Source organism: Schistocerca serialis, chromosome 1 (assembly GCF_023864345.2).
Source record: "Schistocerca serialis cubense isolate TAMUIC-IGC-003099 chromosome 1, iqSchSeri2.2, whole genome shotgun sequence".
Taxonomy (NCBI): domain Eukaryota; kingdom Metazoa; phylum Arthropoda; class Insecta; order Orthoptera; family Acrididae; genus Schistocerca; species Schistocerca serialis.
Window position 1 is genome coordinate 988,799,737 of NC_064638.1, and position 19,211 is coordinate 988,818,947.

The following is a 19,211-nucleotide window of genomic DNA, read 5'->3' on the forward strand; positions in this document are numbered from 1 at the left end:
TAAATAATTGGTGCTATGAGGGCTGACAGCACAGTAGGCAACTGTCTATGCTAAAGAAGCGGTCATAGAATAACCTCTTAGCATCAGCGTCTCTCTGCGGGTAGAAAACTGCTCATGGATACAAGCTGTCGATTTGCTCTTGTCTTATAATCTCCTGGCAGAGTAGTACTGGCAATATTCTACCGTACAGCCACGCTTTCATACAAAGTGTTTACTTCGATCTGCCAAGTGACATCCAGACTGTGAAAAAATAAAAAAGAAGTCGCCATGTAGAGGACACTTGCGAAGACGGTCGAAACGCGGGTGGTGCAATTGTTTTGGTGTTTTATAATGACACGACCTAACAACCTAAACGAATTTACTCAAAATGAACTAGGACCATTATCTCAACATTCTCGAGGAAAAAAATATTGCCGTTTCTTCTACATCTTCACGGTAAATGTCAACAACCATGATCAGAATACTACACACGCACTTTCCTGGTTGGACCAGCACTTAGACACCTCGACAGGTCTTCTAAATCACCGAATCTGTCAGTCATAATGTCTGAGACTGTTTGGAACAGCTGGTGAAACTCAGCGTTCAAAATTCCTGTACTTTTTCTAGCTCTGAGTATGCTAATCATCTGTGAGTGTCTTCAGCTGGATGCAGTCCACCAAAAGAAAATTGCACACTCTCTTTCCCAGCGAAGTGAAACCATTATCCAGGTTAAAGGCCGTGATACCTTTCGGCTACCAGTCTATTGTGCTAAGTACTTATTAACTGCATAATCCTCTATGTCACGCAGTTTCCGACACGACGCGATTGGTTAAGTACGGAGTACTCGGCGCAGGTGTTCCTGTGCGAGACGGAGGGCCTGCAGGAGGTGGTGCCGGACTGCGGGCGAACAGTGGCGGTGAGGACGCTGCGCGCCGACGGCAGTGGCGGCGGCGGCGGCGGCGGCGGCGCTCCCGGCGCCTCTAGCGGCGACGCGCTGCGCGAGCTGCGGCTGCTGGCGGCGCTCAGCGACGCCCACGTGGCGCGCGTGCTCGGCGTCTGCGTGTCGCCCGAACAGCCCGCCTGCTGGGCCGTCGTGCAGTACCCGGAGCTGGGCGATCTCGCGCTCTACCTCCAGTACCACGCCGCCACCAGACCGCCGCTCAGGTGAGGAAGCGCGTTGTCCTCCACCAGGGTGTCTATGAAGCAAGCGACGTTTTCATATATACTGTATCCTTATCAGGCCTCTGCACCTATACTCTGTAAGCCACCTTATGGTGTATTGAGAAGGGTACTTTGCAAACCACTGTCGCTCCTCCCCTTCCCTATTCCAGTCGAGTATGATGTGAAGGAAGAACAGTTGTTGGTACTGTTTTAATAAAGACAATAAATTCCCGGCGTAACTCCGCGAACATCATGAATACTTTATGAGTAGCACAGTCTAGATCGCTCGCAAAATCTCTCTATTTATTACACCGTTTGGCATCTGCCATCAACAGTTATCAATATACGTTGAACTTGCGAAACAAGGTTTAGTGTCAATATTAAAATCTGTAGGCGGACAGGCAACATGCTGAAGATGAAAAATAGTTCCGCAATTTGTTTATAATTAAAAAAAATGGTAGTAGGTCCATCATAAGCTGCGTTGGGAGCTATCTTTTCTTATTTCTTGATGGTGACTGGTTTCGGACACTCGTTTCCATTTCCAAACCATCAGTACCGTAATTGTGACAATACAGGCGATACGTATATACAAAAACAACTCCTGCAGTGATGATCGGAGCGGCACTACGGGCAACTCAACAACAGTAAACAGACCGCACAGGACGGAGATTAGAGAACTGACCTACACAAGCCGAAGTCCGAATGCTATAAGAGAAACAGCATGAAAATCACTTAGCAAGATCCATCAGGGTCTTGAGAAAGTATACTCTGCGCCACACTCTAGTCGCGTCAGAAGTAATTTCAATCGTTTCCAAATCAGATACTCAAAGCATGGATTCTATCAATCAGAGCTTCACAGCATGGATTCCATCTTCAGATGACTTCTAAATCCTCCAACAGATAGATTCCTAAGGAGCCCCAAAGTGAGTGACTGATCTTCGGACTGCGCCTGACGGACAGTGTCTTTTATCTTTCCACACTTTATGTCTCAGGGCACTGAATTTCCCGTGCATTTGCAACTGCATCCAACGAACTTTTGATGCTGAGTATCCATCCTTGATAGTCTTCGTACTGTGGGGCAGGAAACGTTAGGCATGTTGAGTTCTCATTCTCTTCCTGGTACTGGTTACTCCTTTAAACAGAGCATAAAATCCCTAAGATCGGCTTGATACACGGGGCGTCAGTAATTTGTTTCTCTAGCCTCACCACTTCATCTTCCTCGAAATCGTCCTGAAACATCGTACTTGACCCATCAGCAATCACGTAATCAATATTTATCACATGTCTTATTTCGAAGTGAAACCCGTATATGTCGGTACCCCACTTCACTATTCCCACATCATGCCTATGTCGTGCCAGCACCAGCTTAACACCCGACTATCAGTTTCAAGTTAGCGTATGCACCGAACAGAAATGGAACTTACCCAACGCAAATAAAGAAGGCATAGCTCCCAACTCATAATCAGAATACCTTCTCCCCAGGGCAGATAATCAACCAGAGTTGAAGGAGGGAGACTACTACATCAGACCAGCTAGCACCAGTATGAAAACTGAACGACCTATCGAAAAATAAAACTGCCAACAAAGGAGCATAGGCTAGGGTGTCCTTCAGACGTTTAAAATCCGCTTGTTCCAAATCTCTACACTCGCACTTGCGTACCTTTTTTCCGTAATTCCTTCAAGGGAATGGCTTTCTGGTAAAACACTAGGATAAAATTCCTAAAAAGCTTACCGTACCGATAAACTTTGCTACTTCGTTAGAATGTATAGGAAGCGGATACTCTCTTAAAGCCTGAGTGCGAACTGTATCCACTCTAACCTCCTCTTGTGACGCAATATGCCCCAAAAACAATGTAAATGGGAAAACAATTTCGATCTTATCGGGCTTCACGGTTAAAACTGCCTTCCTCAGTCGAGTGAAGATTTCCCTCATATATTGCACATGTTCATCCCTTTTACTACTAAAAATGACTAACCCTTATATAATTGCTTATACACTTAAACTTAATGGCTAAAAATTACAAATCTGGCAGCTGATAAAAGCCTGCATTACTCGTGGCGACGCTGAAATTAAAACGACTGAATTCAAAACGATTCCAATCTGCGGCGAAGCCGTAATAGGATTAAACCCTCATGCAATGGAGTTTGGTAGGAGATGTAATGGGGTAAAAATCTGAACCCCAGGAGACCGACGGAATTTGATGGTGAGCTACACGCGATTGAGGTTCATTGTGGTATAAACCTAAGCACTAGAAAACCAATGAAAGCATGTATGCAGAACAGGTAATGGTATCGAAAGAAGAACAACATTTTTCTTCAGCTCTCGGTAATCTACCAGTGGTGTCAGATTTACCTGATGGTTCCGGTAACAGAAAAAGGGCACTGATTACAGTGATGTCTTTAAGCACCCATTCAGTTGCCCTAGGTGCTCGGAGCTCGGCAGCGTTCTTCAGCTCTCAGTGTTACAACTGGATACCTGTTGTTGAGCGAAGTAAAAAAAATCTAGTAAGCCGTACCCTTCAGTCTTCTTTGACTTTGGAGAAAGTTTGATAATATTCAAGTGGAAACCCTTTGTTCCAAGCATCAGGATGAAAGTATTACAACACTTACTTGGTACTCTTCCCTGCATAAATTGACCAGTTTTCTTGTTTTAATTGCTTACTTTCGTGACAAATCTTATTTATCTTAGATTCGAGACTTGTACAAGTATTCTAATTGCATATGATGCACTGTTTTGCCTTAATAATCTGTTGGAATATCCCTAACTACAATGTTGTGCTGTGATATTATGAAGTCTTATTCATCTGAACAACTTTTTCATTTCCATCACACACACAAGAAGTGGCAAAACGGGCAAATGAAAATTTTTGTTTTCTTATTCTGGGTCAGCTCTAGGACACTGTAACTAACTTCCTGGACAATATTGCCGATGTAAGCCAGTGTTTATTTACGTCAACTTAGCATTAGAGGTCATTATCGGCAGATAGCAGGTTATAAAATTACAAAATTTCATCATACGAAATTTGTATAGATGCTCACAAATGGTATATTTCTACATACAGGTCAGCATCACGTAGTGTGATCTTTCTCAACTACATGTAACACACAACTGTTTACGTATACTACTCTGTATATTATAAGGTACCTGTGAAAATGATTCACGTCATCTAAAACTTAATAGCTGCAACAAGTCTACTGGAGAGACTACCTACACTACTCTTGTTCATCCTTCGTTGGAGCACTGCTGCGTAATGTGAGATACGCTTCGATAGGACTGACGGAGGACAACGAAAAAATTCAAAGCATTGCAGCTCATTTGCTATTATCGCGAAGTAGATGAAAAAGTGTCACGAGTACGGTATCACGAATTGCGGTGGCAGTCCTTAAAACAATGCCATTTTTTTGTTGCAGCAGGATCTTTCCACGAAATTTCAGTCACCAACTTTCTCCTTCCTTTTTGTGGCTCCCACCTACAGAGGAAGAAATGATCATCGTAATGAGATGAGAGGAATAAGAACTCGTACGGAAAGATTTACGTTATTCCTTTTTGTCCTGTTCGCTGTTCGAGAGTGAAGGATAGAGAAATAGCTTGAAAGTGATTCGATAAACCCTGTGACAGATACTTGAGTGTTCATCGCAAAGAAGTCATGTATATGTAGAAGTGAAACTAAGACTCACTCCAATTACACACTTTAGCACAGATTATATTAAATTACAGGGTTACCCTCAGCATATTAGATATCGAATAAAACGTGTTAATGGCCTCTAGCGACGTTACTCCCAGAATATGAATGTTACTGGCAAAGCGCGACTTTGGATTATGGGGAATACCTTTGCACCACGACAACAATATTCACTTAATTTTATTTTTCACTCCTCAAAAGCCCATCCAGGAGTATTAGAAGAAAACAAGTCTTTTGCGAAACCCTCACCAGTAGTTGAACTTCAATAAAATTTAAGCTCACGGGACCCAAAAGGATTCCAGCGTGTTGGTGAAATTCGTATAAGTGCACATCCCCGATAGCTGGAAGGCATGTCGAGCAGCCACGTGCATGTCTCCATAACTTAAAGCGAAAGGTTTGAGACTCTCTCCGCGGTAAACTTCCATTGGTAGGCCACGCACCACACAAAGGGAACGGTTACAGCTGAATGCAACACTGCGTCACTTACGCGAACTACACCCGAAGAAAACACCCCTTCCCACAAATGGCATAAATTCTGGCTGCAGTCCATCCGAAGTACAACCTACTGTTAACAAATGAGACCATTACGAACCCTCGAAATCTAGCGCAGGCGTGCTTGGCATTGAGTTCACATCTCCGCCTCCACGTGCCCCTCTCGGGATGCAGAAGAATCAGTCTCTCTGTGACGGAGTAGCAATGTCTCTGGCGCTCTCGCAACTTAGCAATAGGAACCGGTACGCTGCTCATTGAAGTTTTGAGTTTTGGAAACTGACTATTTCCTCAAACACGACAATCTGAAGCACACGATCTTATTCGACTACATATAATATCACTACCCTGTAGATGTTCATGCCAAGTTTGTTGTAACATAGATGAAGTTGTGTATGGAAATTTACTTCTGCCGCTCCATTTACCAAAGGCCTCCACTCCCTTCACTCTGTCTGTGTCACTTCTTTTGTTAAATATTTGTGACGTCATGGACAAGAGCTGTTTCAGCAAGAATGCTAGATAATACTTACCCAACAACAATTTTTAAAGCAATTCGATAATTTTTCACAATATTCACCGAACTGTCTGTATTCACTAGTACAAAGTTATAATTATTATTCAATTATTCAAGGGGAGCTACGGTTTGCAGCGTATAATAGAGGTAAATGGAAATGAGCGTTGGGCGTCATTGGCCGGGAAGCCCCTTACGGGGCAGGTCCGGCCGACTTGGTGCAGGTCTTATTACCTTCGACGCCACATTGGGCGACCTGCTAGCAGAATGAGGATGACATGATTATGAAGATAACACAACAGCCAGTCCCTCAGCGGAGAAAATCCGCGACCCAGCAGGAAATCTAACCCGGGCTCGTAGGACGGCAATCCGTCACGCTGTTCACTCAGCTATCGGGGCGGTAAAGCTTAGGAGGCACAAGTATTAGAATCGACAACTTAGTAACTGTTCTTGCCAGAACCAGAAAAAGCTGACTTTATACACATTGTTTAAATGATTTCATCATTATGCTCTTTGGCTGAAGATTCTACCAAATTAATGAGTACTACTATAAGACTAAGTTGGTCGTGTGATAGATTGAACGCAGCAAGTGGTTCCTTCACAGGCAGGTGGGTAACGACATATAGATCAGTATTATGCCTGGGGTCAACTATCATTTATTTGATTGAGAAATATATCTAAGTGTTTCCTGTCGGCTCAGTGCATGACATCTTCGCCAATTACAGAAAGTAATTGTCACATTAAACTTATCAACTTTCTCAGTAAACCATTAAAGTAGAATGTACATGAGAGAATATTTGATAACTAATCTGTTGCTGTTACTGCCAATATAATTAAAGCTGACTGCAGTTCAGAAAAGATAGCAATCACTGTGACGGACGCGTCGAATATCTGAAAGTGTAATATAATACTAGTTTTAACTGCTGATGGTGTTAACCAACTGGCGTTGGTAACATATGAATAAGATGCGTGGTACCTATTACGTATTATCCAGATGGATATGTAAATTATGGAACTGAATATTTTTAACGGGTTTGGCTACAGTTGTGAACGACACAGTACATTTCTCTAAATGAGGTACACTGTCTTATCTATCTCGAAATACTGTCGTTGCTGTGTATAATTATGCTTACATAGAGCCACGCGAATTACATAACCAATGTTCCTTTCACTCCATGTCCCGTCTTAAATATTGTTTATAACTAGACATCTTTTCCAAATTTAATAAGTGTTTGGTGTCACTTAAATATCTTTTGACACTGTGGTAACATGTATTTCTCATCTTTATCAGCTGAAAATGTTTGTTATAGGAACTGTGTTGATAGTGATGTGTCTTCCAGCTATGGGTGCCTCATGTACATGGCGACGCAGGTAGCCGCGGGAATGAAGTACCTCGAGTCGAGAAACCTCGTTCACAAGGACCTGGCGGCCAGGTAAACATTCCTGAAAGTCTTGTATGTAGATGTAGGTTATTTACAAATATGGCTAAAAGTACTTTTCTTCTAGGTATCACAGTGTAAAGTCTTTTTCCTTCTTTGTCGTCTTCATTCTAGTTTTTGCTATCCCGTATAATAACCTAACCGGCACATTTATTAACATATTCATAATAATTTTGGATTCCCATCATACTGTTACTGACATTTGCACAACAAAGTGTTAAAGTTAATGCGATCGTCTTATGATTTAATAACTTGAAACCATATTTGATATTTCCTGCTAGGAAATGTCACTGTTATTATAGCAAGTAGTTATAAATTCAAGGGTGATCTCAGTGTTATGATGGAGGGGAAGTGATAAAAACGAAGGTTTCTGGGGCTTTTTTCAGAGTTTTGATTTATTAATTGTTTATAATTAATGGTTTATCTTTCCACGCCATAGACAACTGTTTTCCCTTCGAGCTACAAACATACTCAGGACACAAATCTTTGAAATACAAACCCTAGGATATAGGAAGTCTCGATTCGTGAACTAAAAAAATAGTTCGTTAGTGAACAACTAACTTGTATATGTGCTGAAGTATAACCTTACTACGTTTTTTCTTCGGTCTCGATTTAATATATTTGATAATGCGATGATATACATCGATCTGTCAAACAAATTATATTTCCTTGGCTACTATCTTCCTTTCCATGGCTCGAGTATATGCGCAGATGCAGATTGACTAACTAACGAGTAGACGAACGGTCTTGTCGAGGGCATCGCCGGCTTATGAGGTGGACGAGTCCGCTGACGCAAAACCGTAGGCAAATAACCCGGCCAGCCGCTTGTCATCCACTCTAATCTAGTCTGTGAAGCCTTTGTGTACACGCCATTTGTTTATCCTTAGTCCTCCCTTGCATGTTTACATTTCTCAATTTTGAGTACTTCCTGGACGGATTTATCACCCTTTACGATACCCTTCGCTGTATACTGTACTTCGTTTCTGGTCAACATTTTGTATGCAAACTGTTATTATCGACGGTACGGAACCGCCTTTTTCTGCTGCCGGTGTTCGCGACCCTATCCGTTCGCGTGATGGCGAACTTTGTTTCTATTTACACTGGTGCGCCAAACATTGTGACCATTAGTTTAATAGGTATGAGTCCATCATTACAACGATTCTATATTTGTTCCATCTGCTCTAGTTGAAGCTTAAAAAAAATGTTCAAATGTGTGTCAATCCCTAAGGGACCAAACTGCCGAAGTCATCGGTCACTAGGCTTACACACTACTTAAACTAACTTATGCTGAGAACAACACTCACACACCCGTGCCCGAGGGAGGACTCGAACCTCCGGTGGGAGGGGCCCAGAAATCTGTGACATGGCGCTTGTAACCGCGCGGCCATTCCGCTCAGCAGATGAAGCTTGTTTGACGGCCAAGACATCAGCGTGAGTTAACTATCACGCTCCTCAAGCCATTGAAGCACGATTCTGGCTATGTAATGCAGACAGCTGCCCTGCTAGAAGACGCCACTGTCTTGGGGGAAGTGATCAGTCATGTGGGGACGCAGGTGTTCCGGAACGATGTCCAGGTAGTGCACAGCTATTATGGTGCCTTCAGTTATTGCCACAGGTCTCATGGATGCCCAGATGGATGCCTGCCATAGCATAATGCCTGTGTCCATAGCGTGGCAGACGTTTAGATCAACTTTTAGCCTGGACGAAGGCATATCAGGACTGAATCATCGATCTTGTGTAACAGGAAATGTGATTCATCCAACCAGACGACTAGGATCCAATGATCCGTTGTCCATTCTCGATTATCTTGTGTCCTCTGCATTCGTAATTGACGATGACGTTGCGCCAACATGGCAACCCTTAAGGGCTGTCCGAAGCGGATGCATATGTTCAACAATTTGTTCCGAAATGTGTGCCCCGAAACACTTGTGCCGCTATCAACACTATACTCTGTTACCGCTTCCGTCATTGATCTTGACAATGCTCCGTTCTCCACATTCTCTGATAAGTGAGGCAGGGACAGTGTAGTGTGGGTTAGCCGGCCGGAGTGGCCGTGCGGTTGTAGGCGCTGCAGTCTGGAGCCGAGCGACCGCTACGGTCGCAGGTTCGAATCCTGCTTCGGGTATGGATGTGTGTGATGTCCTTAGGTTAGTTAGGTTCAATCAGTTCTAAGTTCTAGGCGACTGATGACCTCAGAAGTTAAGTCGCATAGTGCTCAGAGCCATTTTTTTTTTTTGTATTGTGGGTTAAATTTAGAAACGAACTCCACACATACAAATTTTTACGAGAATGCCACAAACTGTTTCCTCGTCGCGCGTTGCACGTCATTTATTTCGCAATACGTAACACAATTTTGTAATGATTGTATAGGTCATAACACTACCTCGACACGTAACGCACGAGACTGCTCGCAATCCTTAATACGTGTCTGTCACTGATATTAGTGCAGAGTGATTTTGACCTTGAAAGGTGTTTACAGTGTGAGTCGTTTCGTCAAAATCAATCGGCTAACTGGCAGCGCATGAACTGTCTATTATAGATGCGGACGAGCGCTCTGTCGAACAATGTAGAACATGAGAATGGGCACAAAAGGAAAGAGGCTGAACCTGACAATCTATATACGGAATCGTGAAGCAGCTGTAGTCCTTGAATTACGATACACTTAGGCCTTAATTTATCTACGTTATTTCTTGTCGCATCTCACATCGTTTCTGCATCTCTTTTCCCCTGAGACCGCCCAAGAGCATTTCCGTTTCTGCAGTCGGTGGTGTCTAGGTACTCACCTTTAAGCACATCGCTCATCCAGTATCATTGAGATGCTCGGTTTTTGTGAAATGTGTACCAGAGTAAGGATGCAACTGAGGGTTAAAAAATAGCAAAGTAATACGCGTATTTCCGTATTATTACGAGCAGATACAATTCATTTTTCTTAAGAACTGTACACTTGACAGTCAGCTAGATATTCCACTGCAACAACTATCTTAAAAACATATATTATTCCTGAATCATTGTAATAGCAATTATGATACCAGATACCAGTTCTAATGTTGAACTTAGTAGATAAAGGACACTACAACATAGTGTGTAATATCCTGTTCATTTCGTAAAAGAGATCACATTATCGTTGTTGTTTCTGAAGAAACTTCAATTAGCATTTTCCTCCATTGACTACTTCTCCTGTTTCGAAATTTTCATTCGTGCCACCGTTCTATGTATGACATTCAGTTTGGATGCTAGTGGTGTTGAACACTTTCACTCTGTCACAACCTATTATAGAAGAAAGCGTTTACATTTACATCTTTCCAACTAGATTCTACGTGACATTGTAAAACACGTCAAAAATTTCGCTTGGCCTCACAGTTCTGCACATCGTATTTCACTTTATATAATGCATCTACCTTGCATTCTCTTTCTTGTTACAGTGAGTACCCCAGGGATCATTTAGATCCCAAGTAACTTGCATGGGGTACATTGACAGTGTTTTAATGAGCTAAATAAAAACGTACATTACAGCCACTGAACCTAACAGTCATCATTCTCGGGTTACCAGTCGAATCAAGGCGTCGTTCTGCAACAACATTTCGATACGTTCGCTATTCATAATCTTCATGCGAAGATGACGTATAGGAAACTTGTCGAAACGTACCGCAGAACGACCCGAGAGGACATCAACATCGAAATTCGGTGAGAAAGCCTGCACTTCCAAAAATCCAATATTCTGTTATCATAAATTTTATATTCAAGAAACAAAAAGATATTTTAATTGGGATCCCACTGACCTCAATGGTATTCTGTGTAAAAAACTATCAACAAATTTTAATGTGTTGTAAACATAAAACTGAAGAAAACATCATTTTGTATAATTGAATAAGAGGGAGAAAGTAATAAATTTTAAAAATAATAGCTTTGGAAATAAGGGATGTATAGTTTTCCATTATGCTTATGGGTGATATGGAACCCAGTGGTACTAGGAAGGGTACAACAACAGTCGAGGTAAGAAACCCCCTAAAAGAGTACAAAAATAAGAGGGAACGGAACACCACTGGATACGATTTACTCAGAGAGAGAAAGATAACATGTTTCGTAAATACCAGTTTTGATATGGCGGAAGGTGTACAGGGTGAGCACAAAGTCTGGCCCTGATTATAACAATTTATTGCAGAATAACCGTTGGACATAATAAATTACATTTGATGCCGTTACATAGGTTAGTGTTACTAGTTTTTTTAAGACCACTTACGTCAGTAAACCTCAACATGTGCTCGGAGAATGTCGAGGCGGTATTCCAGTTCCCTCCAGGTGTTTGGTAACATATGTTCGCACTCACTACCCACAGCATCTTGTATCCTAGCCTTCAGTTCGTCGACGTCAGCAACTGGTGTGACGAAAACTCTGTCCTTGATATAGCCCCAGAAAAAATAGTCATGGGGCGTAGTGTCTGGAGAGGCGAGTAATGTCCGGATCGGTGGACTGGAAGGAACGGTCCAACACCCTGGCCACGCCGCTCTCCAGACATTACGCCCCTGGATTTTTTTCCCTGGGCTATATCATGGACAGTGTCTTCATCACACCAGTTGCTGACGTCGATGAACTGAAGGCTAGGATACAAGCTTCTGCAGATACTGTGACAGAACACATGTTACGAAACACCTGGCGGGAACTGGAATACCGCCTCGACATTCTCCGAGCTACCTAGGGAGCACACGTTGAGGTTTACTAACGTAACTGGTGTCAAAAAAAAACTAGTTGCACTAACCTATGTAACGGCATCAAATGTAACTTATAATGTGGAACAGTTATTCTGTTATATATTTTTATAATCATGGCAAGACTCTGTGCTCACCTTTTATATTTTCAATATTCGTAAGAGGTCATATTAACCCCTGTAGTATTAGGATCATTCAACTTCGTCTTTGTGTGACTGATTTATTTTAAATATGATTTTTGGCAGATGTCGCGCTTTATGCATAGTGAAGAATGATTAGTTACGTTTTATCTCTTTGGATGTGGCCGTAGGAACTGCCTGCTGGGCCCCGGCTACGCTGTGAAGGTGGCGGATCTGGCGATGAGCAGCGACCTCTACAAGCGGGACTACTGCGACATCGGCGGCCGGCCAGCGGCGCCCATCCGTTGGCTGCCCTGGGAGAGCATCCTGCTGGTACGTCCGCGTCCACCTGTCTTCACACCGCTGCCGAACACTACTTCTGCTGTACTAGCCGTGTGAGCAAGCGAGCATGCCGCGTCACGGACTGAGTGGTCACAGGTCATAGAAGGATAGTCCCATTTCAAAACGTGTCATGTATAAGACCAGAGTATTACGTACGTCGCGAGTGTAGATGCGATGTCTGACCTCTTTCTTAGATACTAGTGTGTGGTGGACATAGCTGCACGTCACTGGGTAACGGACTCTGAACGCGATTGATAGTCGGCGGACGACACATAGTTCGTGGTATGTCGCAGATTGCACATGAATTTATATTTTCAGTGTTAACAGAGGTTTGTAGTGGATATTCAGTATTGCGGAGACTAGGTTTCGAAACGCATAAATCGCTACACAGTGTTTGTTGGAAGAACATCACGTTGCATCTCAGAGCCTTACGATCTTGCCGATGGTCCGCAGTGAGACAGATCAACGCATATTTGACTGAGGGACGTGAAGCACTCATTTTTCCAAGAAATGTCCCTCATACGTTTCAGCAACCAACGTTCGACCTGTGGCCTGTGGCCAATCGGTGTCAAATAAATTGAACGCTGCCTGTAATTAATAAATGGGATACACACACGCGTATGCATGCAGACAAGGCACTGAATATTTTTTACCTTTATAGAATACAATGAAGAAAAATACCACAACACTAAGAAGGAGATGTGCAATGTAAACGAAAGTTGGTAGGCGTGTTTCTGCATCTGAAAGGTGATGTCTATTCAAATTTGGCGCCAGCCGCATGAGAGTCGCACTAGTAGCACCACTTCGGGGATGCAACTCAGGTTTGCTTTAAACAAACGCTGTAACGTTCGAGGGCGTTAGTTACCTTTGAGACTGAATTTAGCTAAGAATCACTTTAAGGTGACAAAGACGCCATTATCAGCACTGCACTGACTTTTAACGAGGTCTTGTAATAGGACTACGAGACGCTGGATTTCCTTTTGCGATACTGCAGAAAGACTTGGGAGGAATGTAGCTACTGTATATGATTGCTGACAGCGCTGGTCACGAGAATGTACTGTGGCAAGAAGTCTGGACTCTAGACGACCACGTGGCCCAACCGCGAGGGAAGGACCATCGTGTTCAGCATATGGGTCTCAGGCATCGTAGTGCATCTGCAGCAGCCGCTTGAGCGGAAGTTGGCACCATAGTGGCAAAACGAATTGTTGTAAATCGATTACTTCAACGACAGATGGGAGCCAGATGCCCTGTAGAATATCTGGTTTGCCATTGCTGCCAGTGATGGCCGTGTGTTGGGCAGAAGGACGCCAATTGAGGGCCTGCAACCAACTACCGCACTTTTCCTACACCTGGAGTTGTGGTCTGGGGTGCCATTTCGTATGACAAAAGGAGCACTCTTACGGTATTCTACGCATTCTGGCTGTAAATTTGTACGTTAGTCTGGTGATTCGATCTGTTGTGCTGCCATTCATGAACAGAATTCCAGGCGGTGTTTTCAAGAGGATAATACTCGATCACTTACTATTGTTCTAACCCAACATGCTCTAGAGAGTGTCGAAATGATGCATTGACTGCTCCGTCCCAGATCTGTCTCCTATCGAGCACATATCAGACATCATCGGACGCCAATTCCAGCGTCATCCAGAAAAAGCATTAACCATCCCTGTGTTGACGATCAAGTGCAACTGGCGAGGACCTCCATCCCACAAACTCACATCCGCCACATGTATAACACAATGCATGTATGTCTGCATGCTTGCGTTCAACACTGTGCTGCTACATCGATTATTAAAGTACCGGCTTTTCAGATTTGCAATCGCATATCTCGCCCTTATATTAACCTGTGATCTTGCAAATTTAATCACTTAAATGTGTTACTTAGACAAATGTATTCCAAAAATTTCATTAGTCTACATTAGTCAATTATTGGTGTTGCGGTATCTTTCCGTCAGTGAATAAAAAACATCCACGTTGAGGTTATAAAAGTATTAGCATTCTTTAGGGGAGACCGGAGCACATTTGCTCGGATTTCTTTTCGGAATTAAAAAAAAATTCTAGTAAGATTTATCGTGTTCATATGGCCTACTTAAATGTTTGAATGTTGATGGAAGGCCTAGTCAACGTGACTGTCCGAATTGCAAGAGTACCCGCTCTTCATTTCTTTTTGACTGGTTGTAACGTTTGAAGCAGTAAATGCTGTGACCAGTTACACAAGCAAGACGAACTGAATGAGACATTCGTTGAGACGCTTCGGAAGGATTAGTTTGTGAGAAGAGATTAAGAGGAAGAAAGAGATGCAAGATGATAAACGGCACATAGAGAAGCGGGTATTACGCACACTTGAAGAGGGTGGCAGAAGACAGGAGAGCATAGAGTGTTAGAATGAGAGGACCTGCCACTGGGCAGAACACCAACACTGACATCACAAGTTGGGCTACGCAAGCTTTTCCTTATTCTTGTTTTTATCAATTTCTTGAACTTATCACTCTTTGCTCTCACAGCATTAATTCTTTCTGCTAGAGATTCATGAGGTTCAAACAGCTTTTTAGAATTTCTACCTTTTATTCTCCTGTGGCTTAGCCTTACGGGGTAGCTAGCGGTCTAAGGCGCCTTGTCACGGTTCGCACGATTCCCTCCGTCAGATGTTCGAGTCCTTCTTCGGTCATGGGTGTGTGTCTTGTCCTTAGCTTAAGTTAGTTTAGGTTAGATTAAGTAGTGTGTAAGCTTAGGGACCGATGACCTCAGCAGTTTGGTCCCATAAGACCTTACCACAAATATCCAGTTTTCTCCTGTGGCTTAGATTTGTTTAGACTGGAGTTTCCAACTCCTGTTGTTTTGAAGATTTCTTGACTGGAGTATCAGTTTGGGCGGCATTGCAAAATAGTGCGTAAACGTGCCACAACAGATCTGCGTAAACATGACCCATGGTCACATTTGAATTACTTTCGGAACTACGGCAGCATCTTTCGTGCTTTCGAATTACGTAGATCTGGTCTGAGAAGGAGAATAATCTCCTGTAAACCGAAAATGTGTTTATCTGTTTTCTGTTCCAAGGAGCTTAGATATTTGTGTAACAGAATTTTTCTCACCTTGCACAAAAACACATGTGTACTTCGCCTTAAGACGTTCTATCAACTGGTCCGCTGAAGTTTGCGGGAGCCCTCAGTAGATGGCAGTGCAAACCTTCTGTGGCCGAGTGAGAAAAGTTTCTGAGAAAAGTGCTCTGCGAAAACGTGCTCCGTGCGTAAACGTGTCTCGTTTCTCCCTTTACCTCCACAGGCAATGAAGGCAGACATAAAATGATGTAGCTACACAACTGTTTTCCATCCGTCCACCTCCACACAAAACTGTCACGTGTGTCAAAGCAATGTGTTTTTTAGAAATACATTGATCACAGCAGTTATTTTTTTAATATTAAAATGACGAGAAAGAGTGATAAGATTTTGACATTTTTATCTTCTTTCACGGTCGTTATATTGTGTGAAAGAGCGTAGTTTGTAAGTAGTTCTGCAGTTGCATCCTTTTAAAGCTGTTTTTATCGCCATCGTTAAGCTTGCGACAGCATGCCCCACCAATACATTCCAAAAGCGTTGCGCATAGTAACGGTATTTTTCCGGGACTTATATCTAGAGTTCTGTTGATGAAACAAAGTTAGGGTCAAGTCTTTTGGATAGCCTTTGGCCAAGGGACCACATGTATACCCAGAACAAGTATCATCGTAGTGTAACTATCTTGTAGTACACGGTTAAGGTTTGAATATTACACACTCCCTGCAGCTTAGGCAACCACAGCCAATCGACTGGGTCTTTTTACATTAAATGTGGTATATTGCGCTCCTTACGGGGATTATGGAAGCACCATTCAATTCATGGGCAGTTCCTGGGCACACCTGAAAAAAGCGTTATTCACCATTTTTACCCGTCAGCAGACGGTATCTAAACAACAAATGGCAGCACTTTACTCCAATTATAACAGTATATTCTCTAGGCATTTGTATAGGAATGCCATATTCCGTATTTCAAAAATATTTATTTGTTAGAGAGATACACCATAGAAAACATGGTTTCTGGGTACCAAAACCGTTCAGCGGCTTCGAAGACGACTGTGCACTGTGCACAGCAAATGGCTAAAGTTTTTATGATATTTTCGTAAGACCCTGACTTCGACAAAACTTGAAATTTTTTGATATTTTTATCCGTTTCCGAGATACAATGGTTCTTCTAAGTTACCCTACCTGTACATAAAATCCGGTTTGAGCCGAAAATGTAGTTTATAAAGAGGCTTAGCACGGAGAAATGTTCTGCAAAGTGTCTCCTTTAGCATCAGACAGGTTACAGAAACCTCGTGTGGTAGTAATGAAACTTGGAAATTTTTTATGCCTGTAAAATCCGATCTGAGATGTAGAATTAATTTTGCGTTATTTCAGTTTCATGTAAGTAAACTGTCAAATTTTACCTACGCATACAGTTTTCTTCTTATGAGAGACATGCCCTGCCGAAGCAGGGAAAAGGAGGGAACCAGCGAAAAAATGCACTGCCGGAACACAAAAAAGGGGAATAAACTCTTGTAAACACTAGCTAAAGAGTGAGTACCAACTGCCTCATTTTACGTTCGTCAGTGTCCTCATAATTTTCTGAAAAATTTCGGCGTAAGAAAAAATTCGTTTTTTTATATTGAGAGAGAAAGAGACAGTAGTAGTGGGAAAGAGACGAAAAAGTAATAAATTCCCGTAGAAAGTGATTGTGATACAGAAATAGCGAAGGAGACATAGGCAGTGTGAGAAAAAAGAGGGACGAAGTAGCACTGGAACGTAGTTAACAGTGACAGAACACTGCTGGGAACAGAGTGAAGGAGACAGTGTCAGTGAGAGAGAAATGAAGAAAAGGAGATAGTGGGAGTGGGTGAGAGCCAGTGATAATGAGAGACAAGGTCAATGAAATTGACAACGAAGAAGAGAGAGATAGTGACAGTGAAAAGAGGCGGCAGCTACATGCTTTTATAGCCGTATTTATCGCCTACAGAGGTACAAATCACAGATATATTTGCAACTTTTGAAGTTTTCAATTCATCCATGCCTCGGAGCTTCTGTAGCGTTGGGCAAAGTAACACTCGCAACCGCGGCCAGAATCGATACACACTACGTGGTGTGCAGCGCGCGAGACAGATAACGGGCGTACTGCTCCGTGGATTTAATCGGGAGCGTTTATTAGCCAACTTGGGTTAATTCTCCGCTCTCCGACATTACCAGTCGTTCCAAATAAGCCCGGCCATCCGCGCTTTGATCGGCGAGACTGGTTTAAACTTATCGCAACTCCAAAAGCAATAAATCTAATCTCCATAACTATCCAATTACATTCGGAAAATGATTCCAAGATACGACCACTGGACTGAAATATGTTCACGGCTACACCACCTTCAATCGGCTACCAGTAACCCCCAGAGATAATCATCACAACAAAGCAGGAGAAGAATACCACTTTTAAATCTCGCCGGTGGCAAATATCGTTTTTTGAGTTTCTTTCACTAAAACACAACTGCTCACCTTCCTACTAGTTACACCGTCTGATGCAATGAGTGTGCTTGTCGGACACGAGCACGCCAACTTTAAGTAAACTCTCGCCCAGAACAATCCGGAATTCAATCCGAAATCTGCGCCTGCACACGGGAACGCATTTTCGTAATCTCCTAACTTTCCACACGCCCTATGAAAACAGCACATTCATCCCAGAGGCCACACAATTTCCGCACCGCACGAGAGCTGCCGGAAGACCCTCATGATCGCGAGATCCAAAACGCTCACAAAACTATACTAATGTGCAAAACCAATGGGGGAAAGTAAGTTTTGCAAGATTTGCCAGTGCCAGGTAACACAGCCCGATAAAACTTGGACCATACATAGAAAGAAGTGCGCGATTAATGAAGGTCCGTTGGACATTACAAAAGATAGAACATTGTTCTTAGTAGGTAGTGTGTTCGCCACGGAAAACAGTGATTGCCGTGCGACGTGCTCCCTTGCTGGCCACGAGGTTAGTCGTCTTGTGGTAGGGCGTTAGGGCGTTCCATTCCTCAAACAGCAAGGTTTACAATTATTGGACGGTCATTGATGCTTCAGGACGTCTCTCCACCCCATCCTATACCTACTCGACGACATTTAAGTTAGGGGAACGGGCATAGCGGTCCATTCAACTGATATCCGCTCCTTCCAATTGCTCCTTACCTGCTCATATCGGTGCGATCACGCCTTGACAGCTACAAAAAAGAAGTCAGAGGCTAATAAATACCTGAAAATACGCCCATGGGAAAGGAGTACAGCTTGGAAATAACAGTGAGCAGTGAGTGTACAATATTCAAAGTTATGGAGGTCAGTACGACCAGGCGACATTATCCCTCCTGGCACCATAACGCATCGACAATCAAAACCACAACTTTCGACAATGTTTCTGGGTGGATTACGTGCTCTGCTCCCTCGTCCAGCATCACTACTCAAACTGAATCAGCTCACGAGCTTGCGACCACACTCCTCAAGTCTCTGTGCTCTTGGCACCGCAGAAAACGGTGTCCGACATGTGCAGGTGTCAACGGAACACAACGTACGGGTCGCTGTGCAAATAGAACAGTCACCCATATTCGCCGTGCTATAGTGGAGAGTGATATTGAGTGCCGAGCAGTCCTGTTAAATGCGGCTGCAATTGCATCCGCGTACTTATCTCCAAATCTTGCATTCGGCCCTGGCTTTAGTTTCATAGATGACAATTCGTGACGACATCGAATAGCGTGAGCGG

The 19,211-nt window shown here is 43.1% G+C and overlaps 1 protein-coding gene across 1 annotated transcript in view; it reads left to right on the forward strand.

Annotated features, from left to right (window-relative positions):
- The window catches only part of LOC126454081 (discoidin domain-containing receptor tyrosine kinase B-like), a 425,916-nt gene that overhangs the window by 396,409 nt on the left and 10,296 nt on the right, over positions 1–19,211 (forward strand). Inside the window, exons 14-16 of the mRNA XM_050091131.1 lie at positions 833–1,143; positions 7,164–7,256; positions 12,279–12,420. Coding sequence (XP_049947088.1) covers positions 833–1,143; positions 7,164–7,256; positions 12,279–12,420 — 546 coding nt within the window. The remainder of the gene's footprint in view (positions 1–832; positions 1,144–7,163; positions 7,257–12,278; positions 12,421–19,211) is intronic.